This window comes from Mastigoproctus giganteus, chromosome 12 (assembly GCF_048544385.1).
Source record: "Mastigoproctus giganteus isolate SK-2022 chromosome 12, ASM4854438v1, whole genome shotgun sequence".
Classification (NCBI taxonomy): domain Eukaryota; kingdom Metazoa; phylum Arthropoda; class Arachnida; order Uropygi; family Thelyphonidae; genus Mastigoproctus; species Mastigoproctus giganteus.
Genome location: NC_143586.1, coordinates 19,709,001 through 19,736,252, shown reverse-complemented (window position 1 = coordinate 19,736,252; position 27,252 = coordinate 19,709,001). Strand labels below are relative to the sequence as shown.

The following is a 27,252-nucleotide window of genomic DNA, read 5'->3' as shown; positions in this document are numbered from 1 at the left end:
TTTAGAAGAATCTTCAAGTATAGTTCACAACACAAATAATTATAATTATGCCTTTAAATAGCATTCAACGGCAGTCATAATATTCATGTTGTAAAAGATGTTTTGTAAAGTTGGGCTATATTAGGCTTATTTTACAAACGTGTTTTCTGCGAAAGAGCTTGCCCTGGCGTCAATTTTCCCCTAGTAGTTATTGCCGAGTTTCCAAATTCACAAGTTGATTGATGTATCGTTGTTTGTCGTTTACTATAGTTATTGTGCTTTTCTGTTTGTGTTGAGATTTTCTAGCTGTGTGTATTTTGACCTCTTTTGTAACGAAAAATGAAATCTTAGGTGAGTAATGCCCATTAGTTATCTAGTATATTAGATATACTTTTATAACACCTTGCTTTTTTGTCTTGTTATGGTCTTTAGGAGAGGCGATTTAAATTAATAAATATTGAGATACTTTTATTAATTGTCGTACGTAGGAATTCAGGTTTAGGCTTTACAAACTGTTACCACTTCCGATTGATCGTTGCGACTAGCAGTGACTGATATGTCTGGGTTGTTTATGCCCTCTTGCCGCTGTTTTAATTAAAATCGGAAACTCGTTTTCCGATTTTAAAACATCGGCACGGGGGTGTGGATAAACACCCTAACTAAGACTAACCATAGCGGGCTAGGCTTGTCAATCACTGCTACTCGTAATGATCAATCGGAATGTGTACTGTAAAGGCTAAACCCCCTCCCAACGGACGCGATCAGAACGAAGAAACAAATCTGTAATTTCCCCTTGGACAGATAGTTCTGATTCGTATCCCCCTCTTCTTCCCTATTTCTACACTACTAAACAATTGCAATGATATCATATCCATGGAATAAGCAGTTGGGCCCACGTAGCATACCCAGTCATGTTACAAACTCTGTATTAATTATCACCAAACCATATTCGTTTTTAGACGATTAACAGTAGTGCTATTTATTTATTGTTTTAGAATAATGCATACATTACAGTGGTCTACACCAGTTTGCTTGTATGTTATTAGTAGTGACAATGCAGGAAAACAAATTATTATTAGTAGTAGTGACAAATCATGCAGGATCAGTCCAAAAAAAAAAAAAAAACAACCTCATCTGTGCATCCTCACTGATAATGGTATGTTCTAATTCTTCTTTAAATTTATTCAGACTATACCCTTTCACAATACCAGATGGTAGTTTGTTCCAGCAATCAGTTACACTCTGGCGGAAAGCAAATTCTCATGCAGCAGTCCTGCAGACATATGTTTTTAAATTTAAGTTTGCCCTCGTGTGTGTCTGTTTGTGTGTTGTACATGGTAGAATACCATCATCATTTACTTAACTCACTTTGTTTAACGTTTGCTGCCACCTATATTTGAAAGAGCCTATTCAATATGCTGTAATTTTCAAAATGTTGAGAAATAACAACATTCCAAAAATTTGTAATGGTTGAAAAGTAAAAGTCTGGAATTCGTTACTAAAAGAGTGAACACGGCCTATTCAATTTGAAAGAGCCTATTCAATATGAAATTTGAAAGAGCCTATTCAATATGCTGTAATTTTCAAAATGTTGAGAAATAACAGCATTCCAAAAATTTGTAATAGTTGAAAAGTAAAAGTCTGGAATTCGTTACTAAAAGTGAACACTTTTGGACTGAGCTGTCAATCAGAATTGGTCGACAAAAAAAAAATTTTTTTCTGCTCCTTATAAAATTCAGGGTGATTCTTGCAGATTTGACATTGCTGAATTCAATTATGGCAACCATATTGTTGTAACATCCACCAATTTTAAGGGAGAAGGGATTAATGTCAAAAATTAAGTTTCTAGAAAAAACATTACCCATTTTTTAAGAAAATGTTAATACAGTACTAAATATTGAATAATGGGTCTGCTAACCTTATTCTATTTACAGAAATGTTTATCTAATGAAACATTTACTTTATCCTTTTTTGTTTTTTATAATTGTCCATTGGTGTCTCTCATACGAGATTCCAAAAGTAGTCTGCCAACATATTTGCACTCCATTTTCCCTGCTATCTTTTTTTTTATCATTTGAGAAATATCTTGGTGAAACCTTTCTCCTTGTTTATCGGAGACTACTTTCAAGTTCAGAAAAAAGTCTAAATGGGAATATAGGAAATGAAGCTTTAACAACAGGTTTTGGTTTTTGGTCATTAACCTACGATATTTGAAAACTGAGGGTGATGAGAAATTTTTTTTGAACATGCAGCAACCCTGACTTACGTAAAGGTTGCGTTCCGCAGAACTTTACGCAAGTCAAATTTTAAAGTCAGAATTTTCTTAAATGCTTATGCAGCATTTGCAGCTGTGCATGTTGAATTTGATTTAAGCAAAAAAGAAATGTTCAATGAACATGTAAATAGAATTATTTATTCAATTCTTTTATGTCACATGCAGGAAAAATCACAAAAATGTGCTTTGAAATGCACAATAAAAAGATTAAGACAAGTGCCAGTACAAACACATTGTAATCAAAAATAATATGAGAAGCACAAGATAGATGGCATTGGCAGAGCGTTGATCAAGGCCTGGGAGCAGAAGGGGTTGGTTGCTCAACCTTACGAATTAATATATTAATGCATGACTGGATGGTGGTTTTTTTCTTTTCTTTGTAGCAAGCATATCATTCACCCCTCTTTTAACTTTTAAGAATTGTTTGCTGCTAGAATCTATCTTCTCAAGACTTGCCAGTGCTGATGCAATTTCACGAAATGCCATTGCCATCTCTTTTGTGATGAAGTGTCACAGCTCCTCTTTTGGTTCATCTTGAGTCTCGTCAGCATTTTCTTCTCTCACTATCGATGCTTGCAAGTCAATAAGTTCTTCGTTAGATAATTCCTTCTCTTCTTCCTCTAATATCTCCTCCATGTCATTGACATCAGCCTCCAACTGAAGTAGCTCTGTAAGCTTTACAATATCTGTAACCTCTTCATATGATTTGTCTTTTTCAAATTATTCAGAACCTTTTATGTGCCATGGGCATATTTTCTTCTATATGCTATTAAAACAACTTTTAGTAATTTCTGCTTGGGCCTTATTAATGTTTAAGATGGGGTGATAAATATTGTAATATTTCCAAAAGTCTTAACGTCAAATTTTTCTTACCGTCTACTGCAGACAGTGCCTGAGCAAATGTTGTGCGTAAATAGTATGCTTTGAAATTCAAAATAGCACCCTGATCCATAGGTTTGATGAGTGAAGTCATGTTTGGCAGTAGAAATATAACTCTCATGTTGAATTGAAATCAGCTAAAATCTATTATTTAGGTACCACCTTATCTCTGTGCAGTGAGCGTGGTAGTAAAACAGAGTGATTGTACGGTTGAGTTCTGTGATTGGGTGATTATTATGAATGCATTTTGTTTCTGATTGATTTGTGTCATTGAGGAGGGGGTGCTTAGCTTAGGTAGGTTGTTTTTAACCCCCCTCCAACTTTTAAAATCGGAAAACGAGTTCCTGATTTTAAAACAGGATGGGGGGATAAACACCTTAGGCATGTCAACCTAGGAGGACGGGGGCAAGGGAAAACAGTGATTGGCACCTGCCAATCACTGCCTTCTTCCTGACTTTTAGTTGAAGAATGGAGTGGTACCCAAGATCTGAATTTTTAACCTTGAAATCATCTAGTTTTATTACATCTATGTACGTAGAATGTCCAGAAGCAAAATCTTGAAAGGAATGCTGTTGTCTTTGCAATATTTTCAACCTCGGGAATGAAGCAGCACTTAAACCAATCCTCGAAGAGAGATATGATGTGGAGGGACAGGAGCATTGCATTCAGCATTTCATTTAAAACAGATGAATTACAATATACAGTATACACAATGAATGTTGTATGTACGTTTTTTTAAGGCACTTAGCTTATGGAGTTACACAGCCTATGTATTTTTGCCATCCTAGTCGAGTCCTCTATTTCTTTTGGGATGCAAAATACATTTCCACGACGTTTTTTTTTTCTTTTTTTTTTTTTCCTTTTTTAAAGTTTGCACCGGTTGGCAAAAATTTGTGTAAGTCGGGGAGTGCCTGCATTTCGTACAAAAATTTCAGGGAGGAAATTGATGCCAACCAGTTAATTTATAAAATAATACATAATAAGTATTATTTATTACTTTATTTGTTACTCGACAGATATTAATATGTAAATTTTTGTTTTTAACATTTAAGGTTTTCCCTTTATTAATACAAAAATTCATCTTTCGTGCATTATTTGGGTAGAACCTTATTTCATTATGTGAATTTGATTACTAATTCTGACACTTTTCACTGCTAATTGAGTGAATGCTTTATGAGAATTTTTCTGGAGTAAAAAAACCAAAAGAGGCCCCTAGTTCTTGAAATCAAGAACTAGGGGCCTCTTTTGTTTTTTGTCCCATTTCTTCTTTTTAGTTGCATTGGCATATATGCATAATGCACCTATTGTCTTCATTGTATCCATCTGCATGTAGAAACTTGATTCCCAGCAGATGGACCTTCATGAAATTTTTATATGGGCCTTTTAAAAAGATCTGTTGAGCCATTCCAAACTTCATTAAAATCAGGCAATTATTTATTTTTTCCTCCTCATGTAATATCTTGATTCTCACTGGATGGGATTTTGTGAAATTTTATATTTAGATCTTTAGAAAAATGAATTGTAGAGCCATCCTAAATTTTATTAAAATCGAATCAATAGAAATCCAACAGTTATTTCTTTGTCTGACCCCTGTAATAACTTGAGTCTTACTGGATGGATTTTCTTGAAATTAGATCAGTAGAAATTTGAAAATCATTTCTTTGTCTGTCTGTTTGCATGTAATAACACTCCCAGTTTTATTACATGCAAATGCTCTCAACTCCCCGTGGATGGATGTTCATGAAATTTTATATTTAGATCTTTTAGAAAGATTTGCTGAGCATTCCAAATTTTATTAAAATGAGACCAATAGAAGCCCTGTAATTATTTATTTTTTTACATACATATCACATAGGCTTTCCAGATATCATATTGTAACTGAAGCATTGGATGTTGTTTTTGCCATGCACTGGTTGAAGGAATGAATGGACAATGTGCAGAAACAAAATTTTCTTGCTTTGCCCATAAAAGTTGTTACCTTTTAGTTATTAATTAATTTATTTTTTGTTATAAATCATTAATTATTGTTATAATCTAATGTGCCTGAAATGTACTACATACATTAACCAATTTATTGTATATTCTTTCTAAAGTCTGAATATTTATTTCTTTTAAGAAAAATTAGAAAAAGCAATTACCTGTACTGATATTCATCATCACACATTGTCCTCTATTTTATTTTATTTTTTTGCATAACAGTGTTAATTTACCATACCCATTGCAAAGTGAAAATGCAGTAGAGGGTCTGATACTGAATTCTTTTTCTGTCTTAAAACTTCCATTTTTGTTCTTCAAGTTTATGCTGTCATAGCAGTGTGGCACTATGTAGTGCCACACCGCTATGGGAGCATTCCATATACGTATATAAATCATATGCTTAATTTAGCATCGTTATTCAGAAATAATAATAATAATCATATCAGGAAGAGTATCAGGAACTAAGCAAAGTCATCAAGCACCATTTAAGCCAGGACAAACAGGATTATATCAATCGAAAGTTAAAGAAATTCCCTTACCAAAAAAGGGAGATTGAAAATTTGCTCAAATTGCAGGACTATTAGCCTAATTTCTCACTCTAGCAAGATTCTTCTTAAAATCATATTAAACAGAATCTCAAGAAAACTTGATGAAGAATTGCCAGAAGAGCAAGCAGATTTCAGAAGGGGTAGAGGAACCAGAGATTAGATTAGATTTGATAATGAGTCTATGACTCATTATCAAAAGATGCAAAGAATTCAATGTTCCAGACGTTTTGTGTTTTATAGATTATGCAAAAGCATTTGATTGTGTTCAATATGAGAAACTATGGGAAACGATGACTAATATGGGTTTCCTAATCCACATAATTAAGCTATTATACCAGGAATAGGAAGGAACTGTGAGAACCAACATGGGAAACATGGACTTTTTCACAATAGGTAATGGTGTCAGGCAGGACTGTATTTTGTCACCTCACTTTTTTAATCTTTATGCTGAAGATATCATGCTTAAAGCTTGGGAAGGTTTAGAGACTGGCATCAAAATTGGAGGACTGAAGATAAGCAACCTTCAATATGCAGATGATACTGTGCTAATTTGCAATTCTAAGGATCATCTTAAAGAAACTCTGAGGAGAGTATGTGAATCAAGTAAGAAAAAAAAGGATTGTTTCTGAATGTGTGTAAAACTAAAATTATGGTGATTGGTGATAATCTCGGTTCCAGTGAAGTGAAGGTTAATGGGCAAGATATCGAAGAAGCTGATGAGAATTTGATTACTTAGGGTCAAGAATAAATAAAAATAGTGACTGCTCAAATGATGTAAAGAGACGACAGGAAATTGCTAAAATGTTGGTCGCTGATCTGATAAAATTATGGAGAGATCATGATCCTCCCCTGAAGATAACTGAGTATCATTGATTTATTAATTTTTCCAGTTGCTACTTATGGATGTGAAGGATGTAATCTGAAAAGAGTTGATAGGAAGAAAATTGAGGCATTTGAAATGTGGTATTACAGGAGAATACTGTGTATTTCTTACTTGGATCGAAGAACAAATGAATGTATATTGAATAAAATTGGCAGGCCTAAAATTCTTCTTCATAGCATCAACAAAAGAAAACTGAAGTTTTTTGGTCATATGGTAAGAAGGGAAAACTTTCTGTTGAAAAATATAATGGAAGGAAAAATCGAGGGGTAGAAGAGGTGCAGTGGAAGATCTGCAACTAGTTGGAAGGATGGGATCAGTGAACTTCTGGGTATGACACTTTGCGATGCCACTCATAGAGCATATGATCAATGCAGTTGGAGGAATTTGTTGGTGGCCGCAATAGCTCCTCAGGGAGCTATGTGACTGAAAGAGAGAGAGTGTGGATCTGAAGCATTGCATACTAATTGGCGCCTCCATAGCCAGTTGGGCAGGAGCAGTAGTGCATAGCACACGCTTCTTGATTAGACCGGGGTTCGAGCCCGTGATCACCAAATATGGAGGATGCGGAAAGGTCAGGGAATGACTACTGCATATCCCCGGAGCAATATGGCTTTAGTTGCTAATGCTCCTAAAAACCAAATAAACAAACAAACAAGCATACTAATTTTGAAATAATGCTTTATTTGGCTTTTAATGCTTTATTCAATTCCTACTATTAGTTCACACTCTCCCTATATACAGGGTGTTTCAGTTAAACGTTTCAGAACTTCTAAGAGGGGTAGGGTACATCCTGACAACTCGAAATCATATAGCAATGTGGGGTCGGAAATGCTTTCCTGAAGCGGTGTTGTACACAGAAGCACCATAAAAAGAAAAGAGACCGTAAGTCAGAAATCGTTTCAAAAGGTACATGGATTAAAGTAAGTGTTCGAAGTTTCTTCCACGGGCTACAATGCACGCCTCACATCTCCGATGCATGGACATCCGAACATTCTGGAATGCTCCAGGCGAATTTCGAATTTCTTCGGCAGCTACTGCGATTCTTGCAACCAGCTCCTCAGCATTGTCAACAGGGGTGTCATAAACTAGCGATTTCATATGACCCCAGAAATAAAAATCAAGACATGATAGGTCGGGTGACCGAGCAGGCCAACGCACGGGACCACCACGTCCGATCCACTGTTTACCAAATGTGACATCCAGGTAGTTACGAACATCTCCGCTATAATGGACAGGGGCTCCATCGTGTTGGAACCACATTGTCTGTTGCGTCGATGCAGAAATCTGTTCATCTCTCAAAAGTTGTGGCAATACTTGCTGCAGAAAGATCAAGTAGATAGGTCCGGTTAGACCTATCTACTTGATAATCCATGTACCTACGGTAATCCATGTACCTTTTGCTTCTTTTCATGTATTATTAAAACGATTTCTCACTTACAGTCTCTTTTCTTTATGGTGCTTCTGTGTACAACACTGCTTCAGGAAAGCATTTCCGACCCCACATTGCTATATGATTTCGAGTTGTCAGGATGTACCCTACCCCTCTTAGAAGTTCTGAAACGTTTAACTGAAACACCCTGTATATTTATATATCTTGTTCAAATTTTCAATCGTTAATAAAATACTTTTTATTCATCCACTCAAGTTCAAATAATTTTTTTTAAACTTGTAGTGGATGACACTTGATGTTAATACAGTTTTTTCAAATATTAATTCATTAATTAAATTTAATTAATTAATTTTAGTTTTATATGGGAGAAAAAAAATTTCTCTTATATAAGATATTTAGCAGGATATAAATTTAGGAATAAAATTGAAATCAACAGGCAGTAGCTCAATCGGTAAAATGCAAGGATTTCAGTATTTTTCACGTGAAGGTGAAGAATGCGAGTTCAATTCTTGCGAAAATCAATAATTTTTTGATAAATTTTTGTTATTCATCCACTCAAGTTCAAATACATTTTTTTAAACTTGTAGTGGATGACACTTGATGTTAATACAGTTTTTTCAAATATTATTTAATTAATTAATTTTAGTTTTATATGGGAGAAAAAAATTTCTCTTATATTAGATATTTAGCAGGATATAAATTTAGGAATAAATACCGTCAGTGGCGAAGCGTGTAGATCGCTGGAAAAAAATTTCTTTTTCAGATTCTTTTTTCATTCTGGGTTCTAGTCTGAGTCAAGGAGGGAACAAAATGGAAAATGAAACATGTGAATAAAAATAATAGTCCAACACCATATATAGAAAGGAAAATGGAAAATTGCAAGGAAATTCGCTTTCTATTTTGCCACTTAATATTGTGATTCTTTCATATGTATATACATATTTATATTAATTGTAATTATTTAATAAAAAGTAATAAAATAAAATTTTTCTTTGTTGACCTAAGTAGGAATTGACTTTAAAAATTTTTTTTTATATTACTTGTTTTTAATTTGGCTTAAAGAAGCTACGGTGGATATCAAAGTTTTTTTTTTTTTTGTTTTTGAGAGTTTTTGAAATCCATCTGACTTATAACATAAGTTTCTATAGCTATTGTAACTAAAATATGTAATTAATCCTTACTAATTAAAATAATAAAGATGTAGCTGATTTGTAGTAATGCTTAAAGCCTATTTAATTGTAATATGTGTGACTACCTTACACATATGTAATACTTTGGAGAGATTTTTGACATTTTTATAATTATGCATAAAGTGAACTATGAACATAAAATATACTTTTTCTTTTTTTTCCCCCTGTAGTGGGATTTATACAGAAAATAAGTCAAAAATGGCCTTACCACCCTTCATGCTTGGCCAGCCCTACATGATGGGCATGTTAGCTCAGCAGCAGGCTGTTGCTGCTGCACAGTTAGCTGCTCAGGCTCAGGCTCATGCGCAAGTTCAAGCTCAGGTTCAAGCCCAGCTTCAACAGCAACAACTCCAACAACAACATCAGCATCAACAACAGCAACAGCAGCAGCAGCAGCAGCAACAACAGCAGCCAAAGCCACCCGAGTATTTAAGTGTAGAAAAGCTTCAGGAAAAAGGTAAGATTGTATAGAAGTTTATATTGTATATAAGATTGTATGGATAGTTATTGTTGAACAGTTTTAGAGTTCAGTGAAATTGTTATAACTGGTTAAAAAGTATAGCACTGTTGCCACTTTTGTTACTTTTACAGAATCTTATATATAATTCTTCAATGGACACGTTAGCATTGAAATCAAACCTGTGAGCCTTAAAACAGCCCACATTCAAAATCTATATCATTTGTGCTAAGGTTTCACTAACATTATCAGAGCTTGAATTTCTTAAAGAAAACATGAAACATCTTGAAAAATATTACAAAAATTCTTTTATTTTTACTGTGATTATTTTCTTTTTTCTCCTTATTGGTTCTCCCATTCCTGCAGTGTGGATTCTGGTACAAGGTGTATGGGGCAGTTGTTATGTACGGCTATTGTTATTATTGTTGGTTGAACTCTCTGACTATCCTACAGGTGTTCAGGATTGTGGCTTTCTGGAGTACCTTATAGTTGTTCTCTGGGAGGCCTATTGCTGCACTATGTTGGTGGGTGAAACACTGATCGGGTTGGTCATTACTTGTTTCATGTGTTATATCTCCTTGACTCTCTGTCTAAGGTGTGTGTGTGTGTGTACTTCCTGATAATTTCCATGTAGGTTTTCTGGAGGTTGTTGGTGTTGGGCATGCTATGTCAATCATGGAGGTAATCTTTTCCTTCTCATCAGTGAGGATTGCCTGTTGTGTGGGATCACCTTGTACATTCTTATTGCATGGCTTCAGTGCAGCTTGTGGGTAGGGGTCTCTAGTACTGCCTAAGGTTCATTCTTGTAAATACCAGTTGATTAAAAATACCAATTGATTAAAGAAAATATAATCAGCTGGTATTTTTTCACTTGCTTCTGATGTATTTTTCTGGAAACCTGGTCATGTCTGTGAGTGTACTCCATCTGAGTGATCACCTCTGCATCTTGTGATGTTGTGCTTGATTGTTTCTGGGCAAGGTGGCATCATCAACATATGTCACTACGGGGTTCTTGATGTGTTTTCTGTGTTGATTACCTGGTCTTGGATGGCAAGCATGAATGCTTCAGTCTTAAAAGAGCATCCTGCTGGTGAGCCATGTGTTGGGAGCCTTCTTACCTGTGTAATCTTGATGGAGGTCATTGTAGTGCCTGCCATGGAATGCCTTCTTTACCTGTCTTTCTGTCTTAGTTTCTTCCATCTGGGTGGGTGGAATCTCTTTATTGAGGTTGAGTGGAATGTGCTACTTCTTTATATTCCTTATGACCTGGTGGATTGGCCCCCCCCCCTTTTTTTTCTGGTGTTTGATGAGCTCTGTCAAACTTCTTTCCGGATTATGGACAGTCTCTTCACAGCTGCCCATTGAATGATGTTGACAGCTCTATGTCATCATTTGTCCTGGCCCTTCTCATGATCTCCCCCAGCTCGGTGTTGGTTCACTCAATGATCCCTGAAAGAGTATGGACTGCATAGGTGTTTGTGACTTTAACTGTGTTCCTTTGGTTTACCTTTGCTTTTGGCTGGCTTTTGGGTGTCTGATGGTATTTCTCAGTCAGATGGACCTTGATCTCCATGTGTTCTAGCTGTTCAGCTTGCATCATCTCCAGGGATTTGTATGTCTCTCCTGCTGTCATGACTTTAATCTCTTTACTGGTCTTCAGGTGGTAGTTTTTGGCCAACTGGTTTCCCCAATGCAGTTAATGGGTCATGCATTTGTCTAGTCTGAATTCCATCCTGATGTCAGTGCTGAACTCTTTGGTGATTCAGAGTAGCTGTTGGGTGTTGCTTCTTGGTTGCTGCATAAAGCTAAATGCATCAGGTAGCAGATTCCTTCTCCCTTCTTTAAGGATATATCCATACTTGCTGATATTGTTGGTCGAGTCTTAGACAACCACAGTGAGCTCAGGGCATTTCCCTGGAAGATTCCTGTTCTGATGGGGATACGTTTGGTTGTGATGTTCCCAATATTGACGGTGGTCCTCCATTTTGCTATGGTTGCTTCTAGGAAGTTTGTCACTGTCTGGTTAACTTTATAGATCTTCAGTGTTTCTGTCAACCAGCTGTGTGGCCTGAAGTCAAAGGCCTTGTAGTAGTTGTCAGACTGTGTACAGATTATGGTGCTACTTCTAGGCTTGCTCCATGACTGCAGCATTGATAGTCAAATGATTTTTACATCCTTTGCTTATCTGATCGCATCCCTTCTGCTATTTAGCCATGTTGTTATGGCTCTCTGAGTGATCTGATATCTTCTTGGCTATGTATGTGATTAGGATCTAGTACATTGTTGGGGATCAGGTGATTAGGCTTTGCTTTGCCCTGTTTCTGTTATCTTTTTCTTTAGTCTTCAGGTAGGTAATTCCTAAAGTAAGAGCCTTGGGGATTGTCTTTGGGTGACTTATAATCTGGGTGAATTGCTCTGCTAGGTGCATGTGTGCATGCAGTTGATTTCTTTTACCAGTAGTTGTGGATGTTATCTATTCCTGGAGTTTGCCAGTTGTGGGATTTCTTGATCACCTGTTGTACTTATTCTTTGTGAATCTTCCATTCTGTCATCTCGCATATGTTATTGGTTTTTTTTTTTCTGTTCTAGTTCTATCCAGGGGGCTTGATTGTTGTATCTTCACTGCACAGAACTCTTCAATTGTCTTCTGGTTAATGGTCTGTTACCTTCTCCCCCCCTCCCCCTCCATCCAATACTTCTGTAGAAAGCTTTTCATTGAAGATTAGTTTGTTTATCTTCCTCTGGGCTCTTTTCCCTCCTCTTTTAGAAGGCGCTTTAGTTTTTCTTCGAAGATCCTTTGATTTGTTTTTATCTGGGTGAGTATCTTGCTGAGTGCAAAAGGGCTTTGCTTCAGGTTGTCTAATATTCTTCTATCCTCTGATTCTTAGTCTTGGGTGTGTTGTTGTCCTTCTTGAGGATACTCTTCACTTTTCTGACCAGCTTCTTCTGTTCTCCCCATTGGTATTGGGTTTGTTGGCCATGCTTAGCTTTTCTATCTTCTGCTGAATCCTTTGTTTCCATGCAGGTGGTTCCTTGTTTTTGCATTTCTTCTTCTTCTGCTGGTGTTCAGTTTCTGTTCTGTTGATCCTGGTGTCTGCTACAGTGTCACAGTACACAGCTGTTTAGATGGAATCCATTGTTACTTTGTTGCTGTTAATTTGCAGAACTGAAGCATTTCTTGGTAAGAGCACCCCTTTGTTTCCCTCACCAATTTCATTGTCATTCTCTGTACTCGTTCCAGTAGCTCAACATACTTTCTAAAATGAGGCCTCCAGACCTGCATGCAGTACTCAAGATTCAAATTCTGCATTTCTTATATCTGTCTGATATCCCAACAATATCTGCCTTTGATCCTTCACCTGCACTTCAGATTCGTTGAATTTATTTACCATGCTCCTAGCATTGGTGTACATATGAGTATACATGCACCTGTTCTTACTGTTAGTTACCCTAACACGACTCGTGTATTTATTTGTTTCATGATTGGCTCCCAGCAGTCCTTTAAATCCCCAGCACCTTGCTTTCAAGGCTGCTGCTTGTTCTCCAATGGAAGCAATGCAAGAATCACTTTCACCTCTGTCTGTGGATATTGTTAATCTGTTAGGCTGTGTCTTCCCTCCCCCAAGCTATCACTTTTCTAACTCATCTAATCAGCAAATATTCATTTCAAAATTCATTTAAAATCATTCCAGCTACTTGGTGTTTAGTTTGGTCCTGTACATTGTCATCATCATTATTATTATTGTTTTTTTTTTATTTTGTCAAAGTTTAATATTTATGATTGAAATCAATTCAATAAATTCATTGACAGCATGATTCCATTAATTATAACAGGAAAAAAAAAATGTTAGTTTATTGGTATGAAGGACAGTTATACTTCCTCTTTGTACATTCCTTATAATTATATTTTGTTTTCCTAAAAACCTTTGATTTCTCTTTAGACCCTGCACAAGAGTCACCCCAGGATTATATAAAGATCTTGAATTATTGAACACCTCCAAAATGGTTACTTGTCTGAAGAAGTACAAAGAAGAGCAGCAAGATTAGCTATGGGTACAAAGGAATATTCTTGCAAAAGGATACAGAGGGGCATCTGCAATGAAGTATTTAAGGCCCTAATTTAAAGTATTAAAATATTTGTATACCTGTAATACTTCAAAGTACTACTTTCAAGTGATACTTTAATACTTTACTGTAATACACTGCTACAGTGTCACAGTACATTCTTAATACTTTCTAGATGTACATGTATAGAAGAATATTACATATTCCATGGACAGGCAGAATACATAATATTCTTACGTATTCCATCAAATGTGGAGGTGTTGAGATCAGTCAGCAGAGAAGGGAAATTGCTATCTCTAATCAAGAAACGAAAACAAACTTTTTTTTTTTTTTTTTTTTGGTCACATTATGAGGCATTAAGAAGAATATGCAGTGCCATAAATCATTCTGACTGGAATAATTAATGGTAAGAGAAGAAGAAGAATATCATGGTTGGATAATTTGAAGGAATGGAAAGACAAAACTGTGGAACAATTATTTCATGATGTTTACAATAAATGCTGATTGCCAACCCCAGATGGGACAGCAACCTATGATATGATGAATACTTTAGATATATAGTAGTAGTAGTAATGGCAAATTCTGCAAGAAAACAAGCTTATACAGCATCAGCAAAAAAACCAATGCAATTCGCCCACTGTACCTTCCAAGAATTTGTCTAGTTCTCCCTTGAATTTATTTGACCCATCCACAACAACAGATGGAAGCCTGTCCCAACAATCAACCACCTGCTGGCTGAAGGTAAACTTCTGCTTATCTGTCCTGCATCTATTCTCAAATTCAAGTTGAGGAAGGGTGGTTGTATAAAGTACAGGTAGGCTCTGATTTATGGCGGGTTTACTACGTTCCACCTCCTCAGGGTCATTAGCTGAAGTGGCATAATTCAAGGAAGAATTATGTATTTAAACAAGATTCCTTCACTACGAAAATAGAACCATAAGAGTTAATATAAGCATTTTTTATATTAAATATTTGTGGTTATTTTATAATTATGAGATATAAATAATATTTATAGATAAAATATAAGTAATAAAATAAAAATTTAACTTAGTACTTCATTCCTTTAGAGCCATCTTTGGAGTGTGTAGTAATGCCACTGTCTGCCCCCCCCCCCCCCAAATTGATGTTCTTTGACAGTGGTTGGGCTGCATTAATGGGATGGGCCTGATGGATGGTTGACTGGTTCTGCAGGTTCTTTGGCCTTAGAAAAGAACTGCAGCAATGACGTCTGTTGAGTCTTTCTCTCTTCTAACATATTGTAGTAGGGCTTCAATATGTTAGCAGCAGCTCTTTGGATGGAAGAGCTGCTTTCACAGCCTGTTTGTATTTGTGCCAAAGCTGATTGAAGCGTCTTTGTGGTGAGGATTCTAATTGTCAAAATCTCTTGTTCTTCCTCCTCAGAATCCTGTTTAGCCAGTTGTGTAGCCAGCTCCTCTAAGTCCTCCATTGAAAGAGGCTCACCATGGCTTTGCAGCAACTCACTGACATCATCAATGTCAAACCTTGTCAATGTCAACTTCCTCAGCCATCCAAGTGATATCTTCAGCCACTGCTGAAACTGGCTCAAACTCAAGAAAGTAAGACACTGCATCAGGCCACAATTTCCTCCAGACGGCATTCATGCATGATTGCAACACTTCTTTCCAGATTGCAGCAATGTTACTTATCGCCTTAAGTTGTTATTTGGTTTTTAGGAGCATTAGCAACAGGCCATATTGCTCCGATTGCCTTAAGGATGTTATAGGATCTCCAGTAGACCCTCACAGTCACTGAGTTAAATGCACTGCACCGTCTCGACAAGCCCTTTGAAGGTTGTACATAAATTGTATGTACAATCATAAATTGTATGTACAGCCTTGAAGGTTGCAATAAGGCACCGATCCATTGGTTGCAACAGTGAGGTGCAATAAGGTGTTGGGTGGCAAATAAATGGCCTTCATATTCAGAACGTCGTTAGGGTTATCTTCAAGGTTGGTTGGATGTCCTGGAGCCTTGTCGAGGACTAAAACAATGTTTTTGGACAAGTTGTTTGCTGCACAAAATTGGGCCACCTCTGGACAAAAGTATGAAGTGTAACATTCATTAAAAAGGATCTAGGTCACCCACACCTTCTTATTAGAGTGCCAGAAAACAGGAAGTAGTCTTTGCAATGCCCTCTGATTCTCCGAATGGTACACCAACATTGGCTTTAACTTAAAAGTGCCTGATGCATACCCAGAAGTAATGTAAGCCAATCTTTTCCAACCTTATAGCCAGGAGCAGACCTCTCTTCACAAGCTGTGTACGTCCTGCCAGGCATCTTCTTCCAGTACAGACCTGTTTCATCAACGTTAAAGACCAAGTCTGGGGTGTAGCAGCCTTCATTCATTAACTTTTGGAATATCGGAGAATATTCCCCTGCACCTGAATAATGTTGTTGCTAGCTGCCTGACCAGTAATTTTTACATTGTGAATTCTGGTCTGGTTTTTTAACCGGGGGAAAACCAGCCCCTGCTAACAAAAAATGATTCAGTCTCTCCCAATTCCTCGTCAATTTCATTGAACAAGCTCCTAGCTTTGTCCATAACTGCTGCCTGCATTACAGGAAATGTTATTTTGTTTCATATCATCTATCCACAGCACTAATAACTTCTCCATTGTCTCATTCCTTGAATAAGTTGTTCTAGAAACACTTACATTAACAATTCCTGTATGTGACTGCTTGATCTCAGCATTATTCATAATGGTCATAACAATAGAAGGTGCTAAATTTAAGGTCTTGCACACCTCTAAATGCTGCTCACTAAATTCCATATGATAAATAATGTCCATTTTCACTTCAGTTGTTAGAGATTTGTGGCTTTTTTAACATGTGCAGGCACAGATTCACCACTACATTTAGAAGACATGGTTGCACAATTTATTTAAAATAATAAGGCACTAATGAATACAAGAAATTATTAAAATTTAAGGCACACCTCACAACACATGCACACTGGTGGATGAGGAGGAAGCAACTGACGTCAACACTAGCACCATCTAGGTACCCACTTCCTCTGCTGTGTTTTCAAATTTTCTTTTTATATATATATATTTTTTCCATTATTATTTTAAAAGGGTGTTAATGTGAAATGGTGTAAATTGAAGTGCCGTAAAGTGGGACCTACCTGTAATTAAATTTTTTATATGGCATGCTTACAACTAGAATGTATACCCAGCTTCTTGACATAATGTGGTCTCACTAGTGCCCATACACATTACTTTGACTCACTTCACTCATTGTCTGGCAGAGTAGAGGCACTGAGATCATATTCTAGGTGATCTGGATGCCTCCTAGAGAGTTGCCAGTAGGTTCAGTCTGGTGGACTATTTAGTGGCCAGCCTGTGAACATTTTTTGAATACTTCCCACGGTGAATTTGTATCCAATTGATAGCACACACACTCTCTCTCTCAGAAATATCTCAGTTCACTATAATTTGTAATCTCACCTTTTTCTTTTGATGATAGAAACTTCTTTTGGATATGACTCAATTTATGATATTGGTCATTACTTCTGGTTCTGGAAATGAAGTTTTCAATGTAGTTTGGGTCTTGATAAGAACCAGGTCAATGGTATTAGAACATCCTTTGTACTTTTTCTTATATGTTGGAATAAATAACAGTTATTGAGATGGTTGGTTCAAAATACTGTTTCCTTGTGGAGTATTGCTCATACATAATTTCCAATCTATAATAGGTAGATTGAAGTGTCCATAACAAGGAAATTACACCTACTTGCCTAGTGAAGTTGCCCAAGGAGATTTTTGTCACGTTCCTGAGAACAGTTTGGCCTGTACCTTAACTGCACTATCTTCCCTTTACCACAAGTCACATCTCATACACTGAACAAAACAACAACTCATAACCAAACATAAGCTCAGAGTCCATTTGAACTTGATCTAACTGTGTGAACAGTCTAATTGCTTTCAGGAAACTTTTGCTAAGAGCATGACTCCCCTCTTCCCCAATTTTGAGTCTTCCCAACTCTTGAACATACTGAATTCATCATAATGATATTCTTCATCTCCAATGTCCTGTAGCACCATATCTGTGTTAGTGTTACTTGACCTGATCAGAAGTTCAAACTAACTTGAGCTTCTAGTCAGGTCAGAAACCCAAGTTAAATTTATTTATAGTAATTTTACTATGTAGACAAATAAAATTTTGTATTTTATTGCTTTTTACTACCCTAATGCATCCCTTATAGCTGCTTAAAAATATTTTTCCCTGTGGTATGTGTCTTTTGGTTGTCTTTTACACTTGTTTTTAGAAGTTGCACATCAGTGCTCTCAAGGCAGGTGCAAGTGTAACTCTGACCTGTGCCACTAACAAAAAAATGACATTAGCAGAAACCCTTATGCTTCCTTTGCTCAAATGAATTCTATCATTCTCCCACCACCACAGAGGCCCCGATGTCTAGAGTTAATTCACAAGGTTTTCATCATATAATCGTTCTTACATCTTATTGTGTCTGGGAAGAATTGCAGACAGACGTTTTGTTCCTTCTTTCAATATCTTTACAGTGTGTGACCTTATTAAATTTCATGACCAGGTTGTCAGCTTGTTTATTCTTTATTCATTAGACCACACATACATAACCATACACCACACACACACTTTAGTACCCTTAGGAATTCATAGCTGGTTTGTTAAATCAGCAGTTTTTGAACCTGGTAGACATATTCTGGTCCTGTTTCTTCTATCCTTATTACAGAATATAGTCCTTTTCCCTTATGGGTGAACTGTTTACTAAGGCTATTTCCTGTAGAACCAGAATCCTCACATTAAGATCCATTCTGGAGTTAAGACTTAGATCAGCATCTCCTGGAATAGCATTACCTACTTGTCTCTGACATGTAGGTTAGTGTAAAAGCATCATTTTAACGTAACCATCTACCAAAGTAGTTAAATTAATTAATTAAATTGGCATAGTTTTGGTTATATCTCATATTGTGAATGCCTTCTCAACGAGTTGCCATGGTAGTAGTAGTAGTGGTGGTGGCATGTGATGCAAGAAAGCAAATGTATGAGCTTATGCAGCATCAGCCAAAAAAAAAAAAAAAAAATCACACCATTCCCTCCAAATGCCTGTCCAGTTCCTCCTTAAATTTATTCAACCTATCAACTTCCACAACGACAGATGGAAGTTTGTTCCAGCAATTAACCACCGCTGGCTAAAGGCAAATTTCCGCACATCTATTCTACATCTGTCCTTTCTTAATTTGAATTTATGCCCCCTTAGGTTCGTAATCTGAACAAGTGGAAGGATCCCATCAGAATTCAGCATGCTCAACCCATTCAAGGCCTTATACACCTCAATCAGATCATCGCGCAGGTGCCTAGTCTCCAGCCACTGCAATTTGCAGAACTTAAGCCTCTCTTGGTAAGAGGATCCCTTCATTCCCCTCACCAATCTTGTTGCCCTTCTCTGTACACGCTCAAGTAAATCTACATCCTTCCTAAAATGAGGCCTCCAGACCTGTACGCAGTACTCAAGGCGTGGCCTGACCATTGCCTTATACAGAGGGATAATCACCTCCTTTTCCCTGCTAGCAAAATTCCTATATATCATTGACAAAACCCCATGACCTGCCCTGGCAGCCTGTCTTCATTGCTCAGAAAACTTCATATCTGACTGCACAATTACTCCCAGGTCTTTTTCATTTTCTACCACACAGTTGGTACGTTTCTCTGGGGATACTTCTACCCATATGCAGTACTTCGCATTTGTCAAGGTTAAACTTCAGTTGCCACTTCTTAGCCCATCTGCCCAAATTATCTAGATCCTGTTGCAGTAGCACACTGCCATTACTGTCATTAACAACCCTGCCAACCTTTGTATCATCTGCAAACTTCGACACTAAGCCTGATATACCTTCATCAATATCATTGATAAATATACAAAACAACAGTGGACCCAACACCGAACCCTGTGGGACTCCACTAATAACATTAGTCCAAGAAGAGCAGCACCCATTGATTACCACCCTCTGTCTTCTCGCACTTAACCATCCTTTTATCCATTGTAGCAACTTACCCTTAATACCATTCTGCTCCAATTTGTACAATAGTCTTCCATGCGCAACAGTGTCAAAAGCTTTCCTGAAATCCAAATATATGATATCAAAATTATTTTTTGCATCCAGTTCCTTTGTAACCACATCATAATATCCTATCAAATTTGTCAGACAAGACTTTCCCTTAACAAACCCATGCTGTGTCTGAATTATTGCTGCAGTCTTGTCTAGATGATTCTGCAATGCATCTTTAACCAGCGACTCCATTATTTTACCCGGAACAGAAGTTAAACTAACTGGTCTGTATTGTACTACCTCAAATAAATAACACTTCACCAGTGGAGAAGATACTGTTATTTATTCTCAGTGGATACCACCACCCAGACAGCACCATTTGAAAGCTTGTTGGCTCCTCTTCAGTGGGTGGGCAGGTACCCTGGTGTTGCAATAGTGACAACCAGTTATGAAGTATAACTTCACAATATGAGAGAAGCCTGATGGTGTGCAGCGATATAGACTATAAAATATTTAAGGTCAAAGGCCTCATTCTACGAGGTAGAATGGCTAACATGTAGATTAGTGCAAAAGCATCATTTTAATTTAGCCATCTACCAAGGTAGTTAAATTAATTAATTAAATTGGCATCATTTTGGTTATATCTCATTGTGAGATATAACCAACAAGCTTTGAAACGGTGCCGTCTGGGTGGTGGTATCTGCTGAGAATAAATAACAGTAGTCTTCTCCACTGGTGAAGTGTTATTTATTCGAGGTAGTACAATACTATGGCAACTCATTGTGAAGGCATTCACAATATGAGATAGCATTAGCATCAGTAGAGGCATTTGATGCAAGAAAGCAAACTTATGCAGCATCAGCCAAAAAAAAAAAAAAAACAAATAAATAAATAAAAAAAAAATAACACACTTCCACTTCATCCCTCTGTTCGTTTGAAATACCTGTCCAGCTGAGCCTTAAACTTATTTAGGCTATCAACTTCCACGACAAGGGATGGAAGTCTATTCAACCAACCAACCACCCGCTGGCTAAAGGCAAATTTCCGCACGTCTATCCTACATCTGTCTTTCCTCAGTTTGAATTTATGCCCTCTCAGGTGATTATTCTGAGCGAGAGGAAGAATCCCATCAGCATTGAGCATGCTCAAACCATTCAAGGCTTTATACACCTCTATCAGATCACCTCGCCAGTGCCTAGTCTCCAGACACTGTAATTTGCAAAACTTAAGCCTTTCTTCGTAAGAGCACCCCTTTGTTCCATTCACTAATCTTGTTGCCCTTCTCTGTACTCGTTCCAACAGCTCTACATCCTTCTTGAAATGAGGTTTCCAGACCTGTATACAGTACTTTAGGTGCGGTCTGACCATTGCCTTATACAAGGGAATAAACACCTCCTTATCCCTGCTAGAAAAATTCCTATATATCATCGACAATACACCATGAGCTACTCTTGCAGCCCATCTGCACTGCTCAGAGAACTACATATCTGCCTGCACAACCACCCCCAGATCCCTTTCATTCTCTACCACTGTCAGTGTAGTACCACAGAGTTGATATGTTGCTCTATGGTTGCTGTTTCCCATATGTAATACTTTACATTTGTCAATGTTAAACTTCATTTGCCACCTCTCAGCCCATCTGCTCAACCTTTCCAGATCCTGTTGCAGTAGCATAGTGTCAGTAGTGTCTTTGACAACCCTGCCAACCGTTGTATCGTCTGCAAACTTGGACATTAAGCTTGATATACCATTATCAATATCATTTATCAATACAGAAATCAATAATGGACCCAATACTGAACCCTGAGGGACTCCACTAATAACATTAGCCCACGATGAGCAGTGTCCATTGATTACCACTCTCTGTCTTCTCCCCTTCAACCACCCCTTTATCCATAGCAGCAATTTGCCTCCAATGCCACACTGCTCCAATTTGTGCAGTAGTCTTCCATGTGCAACAGTATCAAAAGCCTTTCTAAGATCCACGTATATAATATCAGAGTTATTCCCTGCATCCAGTTCTTTTGTGACTGCATCATAGTATCCAATCAAATTGGTCAGGCAAGACTTCCCCCTTAACAAAACCATGCTGTGCCTGAGCTATAACTGAAGTCTTGTCTAGATGATCCTGTAGTGCTTCTTTAACTAGTGCCTCCATTAATTTTCCAGGAACAGAAGTTAAACTAACAGGTCTATAATTACTTGTGTCGCCCTTTGATCCTCCTTTGTGAATTGGGGTCACATTTGCACATCTCCAGTCCATGGGTACCTCCCCCGAGTCCAAAGAATCTCTCATAATTATGGCTAGGGGTTTGCTTACTTCCTTTGCTGCCTCCTTTAATATAACTGGATAGATCCCATCCACCCCAGGTGCCTTTTTTATGTTTATCCTCAACGATCTCTCCTCCACTTTACTCTCAGTTATTACAAGATTCTCTAGCTTACTGCTAGAGTTGAATACACCTCTGGCTTTCCCCTCGCTAAATAACTCCTCATGTGTGAATGTCGATGCAAAATATTCATTTAGTTTGTCAGCTACCTGAGCAGGTTCATCAACAGTTGACCCATCAATATCAAGTGGACCAATCTGATTCATCTCCTTCCTTCTAGAGTTTACATAAGTAAAGAACTCTTTGCTGTTTTTCTTTGCATCCCTTGCCAAAGATTTCTCGTAATCTGCCTTCGCCTGCCTAACCTCCTTTATAACTTGGTTACAGATCAACTTGTATCTATCATAGGCTTCTGTGTCACGTGTTAATTTGTATTTATCCCATGCATTTTTCTTTTCTGCCATATGCCTCATTAGTTCATCTGACATCCATTTTGGCCTAAACCTTGAACAATATTTCTTAGTTGGTATGTAAAGCCTATTAGCTTCCAAGATAAGTTCTTTGAATGCTTCCCATTTTGAATTTGCTGTTGGTAACATCATCAGTTGGTCCCACTGTATAGAATTTAAATACTGTCTCAGTCCATCGTAGTCGCCTTTACGAAAGCAATAACCCTTCCTTTTACCCCAATGGTAGTTACCTCTTTGAGTAAATTCCACTTCAGCACACTGTGATCACTGCCACCTAGTGGTTCATTTACCTGCAGATTCTTAATGCATGAAGAATCACTACTGATAATCAAATCAAGAGTATTACTTCCTCTAATTGCCTCCCAAACATGCTGATGTAGAAAACAATCATCCAATAAATCCACAAAAGCCTTGCTAGTGTGAGTGACCAGCCCCCAAATTCCAGTCAATATCTGGGAAATTAAAATCCCCGATTATAAGACTCTCTGATTTACTGGCCCACTCTATTTCCCTGTACAGTTTCTTATTATACTCATCAGAGTCATTAAGCCTATAGCACACTCTCAATTTTGATCTCCCAATGTTTATGTCACACCAAACTGACTCGACAATGCACTGTCCAGCAATGTCGACTGGCTTCACTTCCTTGGATTTTATGTATTTCTTAACTAATAGCATAACCCCTCCTCCCTTCCTATCCTGTCTATCCTTTCTGTAGACGTTGTACTCCCCAAATTCCAGTTCTGCATTACTTATATCTGTGTGACACCACGTCTCTGATATCCCAACAATGTCCCCCTTTGATGCTTTGAGCAATACCTCAAATTCATCAAATTTATTTACCAAACTCCTAGCATTGGTGTACATGCAAGTATACATGCACCTGTTCTTTTTCTTAGCTACCCTAACACAACCTATGTGTTTATTTGTACCCCCAATGATTCCCAGCAGTCTCTGAAATATCCTGCATCTTATTTTCCAGGCTGCGGCTCATTCCAATAGAAGCAGTGCAAGAATCACTTTCACCTCTGCCAGTGGCTACTGTTAATCTATTAGTCCTTGTATCCCCCCCATTCTAGCAGTTTTCCGACCCACCTAACACTGCCTCGATAGCATCAGCAAATATTCTTGCAGATATAACCAAAACGATGCCAATTTATTATTAATTTAACTACTTTGGTAGATGGCTACGTTAAAATGATGCCTTTGCACTAACCTACATGTTAGTCATTCTACCTCGTAGCATGAGGCCTTTGCCCTTAAATATTTTATACTTGTCTCTGTTGAGTTTCCAGTTTTATTTTACTCTAAGCAGAGGCACTCACACCAGGCTTTGTGACAAGATTTTATGCAGCTTACAAAAGAATTTTAAAAATTACTACTAGAAAGTATGGAACTATAGGTCTACATAACATCAGTCAGCTTCATGGCTGTTTAGATATAAGCATGCATCCCTATTGTTTTGATACAGTGATACAGCTGCAATGCTTTAAGATAATTTCTAGAAATTTAAATAGTAAAAGTTCTTTCTTCAACTATTGATATTCATAATTAAACCCAAATTTAATAAATATTTTCTTAGTTTAAATGCTACAGTTTGGTTTTTTTTTTTTTTTTCCACTTTTCTTTTTTGTGTGTATATATTTAATTTATTTAATGAATAGTGATAGAGTAAATACACATACTGGCCAAATAAATGTGAATAAATGCAAATAGATGCAAAGAAAACTGTGACATGGGGTGATGGCATGTTACCTCGTTGAATATAAAGACTGCACAGGCCGTTTGACTGCAGTAATCTGAAGTCAGAATGGGGGAAATGCATGATCTGTCAGACTTTGAAAAAGGTCTTACCATGGGTGTATGTTTAGCAGGCGCCATGATTCAAGAAACAAAAGGCATAATTGGTTTCTCAGAAAGCATCAATCTCAAAGGTTTTTAATGACTGGAAAGCAAGCAGTTCTTCCACATCTCAAAGATGTAAATGTGGCAGAAAGACAGTACTTAAGAGCAAAGCTATCATACTCTAAGGAAAAATAGGACATCCAGTGTGCAGCAAATATCTGAATTCAATCAAGCTCCAGAACTGCCCTGTTTAAACCCATACTGCACAGGGAATTGAAGAAATTGTGTATTGCAGTCGCCTGTCTGTTCAGAAGCCACTTGTTTCAGAGTAAAACAGAAAAATAAATCCACTTTCAAGTGCTGAGAACATTGTGATTGGACATTGCAACGATGAAAGAGAGTCAAGTGGTCAGACAAATCACAATACACTTTGTTTTACACTGATGGTAGGTAGAGAGTGTGTGGTGAGAACCTCAAGAAGTGATGGACCCTGCTTGCCTTGTTAAGACAACCCAACCATCTGGAAATGGTATCATGGTATGGGGAATGTTTGGCAAGGACTAAGTCCATCCATACCAGTGGAAGATCAAATGTCATCCAGGGAGTACCCAAATTTTGTATCATATCTACTGCACCCCACAATATTACACTTTCATCCCAATGGTGATGGCCACACTATGGATGACAGTGCATCATGCAGCAATTGTGCAAAGATGGTTCGGAGAACATGAGATGAATTTCCACCATCTTCCCTGCCCCCCACATTCACCTGTTCTCAGTCTTACTGTGAGAATGTGACAGATTATGTTGGGGAGAGCTATTTAGCAAAGATGTTCTCTTCCTTTAGCTAAGCAATATTTCGCTGGAAGAATGGTTACAATTAGACCAAAATGCAATAAAACACCTTATAGAATCCATGCCACTTACTGTTATTCAAAGCAAATATGGCCAATTTTTTTGGCCAATGTGTGTGTATGTATGTATTTCTTTATAGATTAGCAAGGAAAAAGCTGACCTTTGATTTGCAAAGAAACATTAGCTGTTCATATAAATACATTGTCTATGGAGCTAAACAGTACATACTGAACCAACTCTTTATGTGGCTCATGGAGTTTCACAAAATCCCTAGTATACCCTCTTCAACATAAAAGATTGAATACCACTGCTCCAGGGAGTTAATTAGTTCTCTTAGAGGCAAGTCTTGTCTAACAATTCAGTTTCATTTCACTATCACACTCCTTACAATGAAATGCTCTCCACCAGTATTGAGATATGTTATACTTATCTTTTAAATTTGAAACTATATTTATGTTAAAATAAAATTAAATCACAAAAATATCAAAGGATATTCAGTAGAGCACCAAGGAGTTAAGTTACCTTTAAAAATGTTCTATTTAAAAATTAAACTGAAAGTACAAAACATGTGGAATATTCAGTAAAACTGAAACTTTTATTAATTTCTTTCAAGATAAAGTACATCTAATATAAGGATAAATTTCTCTCCTGGTATGGGAAATTAAGCATGATATTTAACCTTTGAGTTGGTAAAGAAAGATTTATATGAAATACAGACATCCCATGCTTACCATTCTCAACTGGGGATATAAATGCTAAGTGAATTCATATTAATTGGGGCAGAAATGAATAAAACTGTTTTAAGGCAGCATTTCTCAATGTAGCAATATTAAATATAGCAGAAATGTTTATATCTTTAAAACATAATTATAATATCAAAAAAATGTAAGAAACTCTCCTTAAAATTATGGAACTTTATATGTTTACAGTAAAAATTTGACACTGTTAATTTTCAGATTGCTCAAAACCATTTTATTTGTATGAATTAATATAAATAAATATATGAATTATATAAATAATATAAACCATTTAAAAATTAACTTTAGCAAACATTAATATTTTATATGTAATATTTATAGTAATATACTACATATAAAATATTAATGTTTACTAAAGTTAATTTTTTTCTCTTGAAAATGTTGATGAAGAAACCTCCACTAAGTTTAATCATATTTTTCATTTTTTTAAAAATAGCACGCAAATGGCAACAGCTCCAGTCAAAACGTTATGCGGAGAAAAGAAAGTATGGATTTGTTGATGCACAAAAAGAGGAAATGCCACCGGAACATATACGAAAGATAATTAGGGATCACGGAGATATGAGCAGTAGGAAATACCGACATGATAAGAGAGTTTATTTAGGGTATGAAGTGCTTAGATGCATTTTAATATTTCATAACAAATATACAGTAGAGAGTCAAAAATCCGAGCATCAATAATTTGAATGAGCTAGCATTTATTATTATTATTTTTTTATGCTGGTGCCATAAAATAATTACAGTAAGCACTGGTTATTGTGATCATGTTTGCAAATTAAATTTTGATTCTATTAAACGGCAATTCTAATAAGGGAAAATCTGAGGAATATTATCACAGGCTATAAAAATGAAGATATAAAGCACAAACTTACACTTTTATTACTTTACCAATTAACAAAATTAAATGATACCTGAAAATCGGAAGAATATTATTCACAGGTTAGCAAAATGAAAATAATTTTATGCTAACATACATGCATAATTAATATACATACAATACTAAATGTAACTTTGTAATCTGATATTTCACACACTTTGTAATCTCATATGGTTTGCGAACAATTTTATTTTGAATGTCAAGAAGTATCATAAATGAGAAGGCAAAATGGGCAAGGTCTTTCTTCCTAGACAACGTGCTACTGCATCCCTCAGTGGAAACATTAAACAAAATAGATGATGGATTTGAGTCATGTTTCTTCCATCAAACATTACTGTACTCCTCCAACCACTGGACTAGGGAGTCATTGAAAAGTTGAAGAGAATCTACAAAAAACAAGCCTTGCATCATTTACTTTTAGCA

At 36.8% G+C, this 27,252-nt stretch overlaps 1 protein-coding gene across 1 annotated transcript in view; it reads left to right on the top strand.

The window, feature by feature from the left end:
* Positions 1–208: 208 nt before the first annotated feature.
* Positions 209–27,252, top strand: part of Prp8 (pre-mRNA processing factor 8) — a 247,399-nt gene continuing 220,355 nt past the window's right edge. The window contains exons 1-3 of the mRNA XM_090386973.1: positions 209–330; positions 9,292–9,578; positions 26,389–26,557. Of these exons, the coding sequence (XP_090243099.1) occupies positions 9,320–9,578; positions 26,389–26,557 (428 nt within the window). The 5' untranslated portion in view covers positions 209–330; positions 9,292–9,319. The remainder of the gene's footprint in view (positions 331–9,291; positions 9,579–26,388; positions 26,558–27,252) is intronic.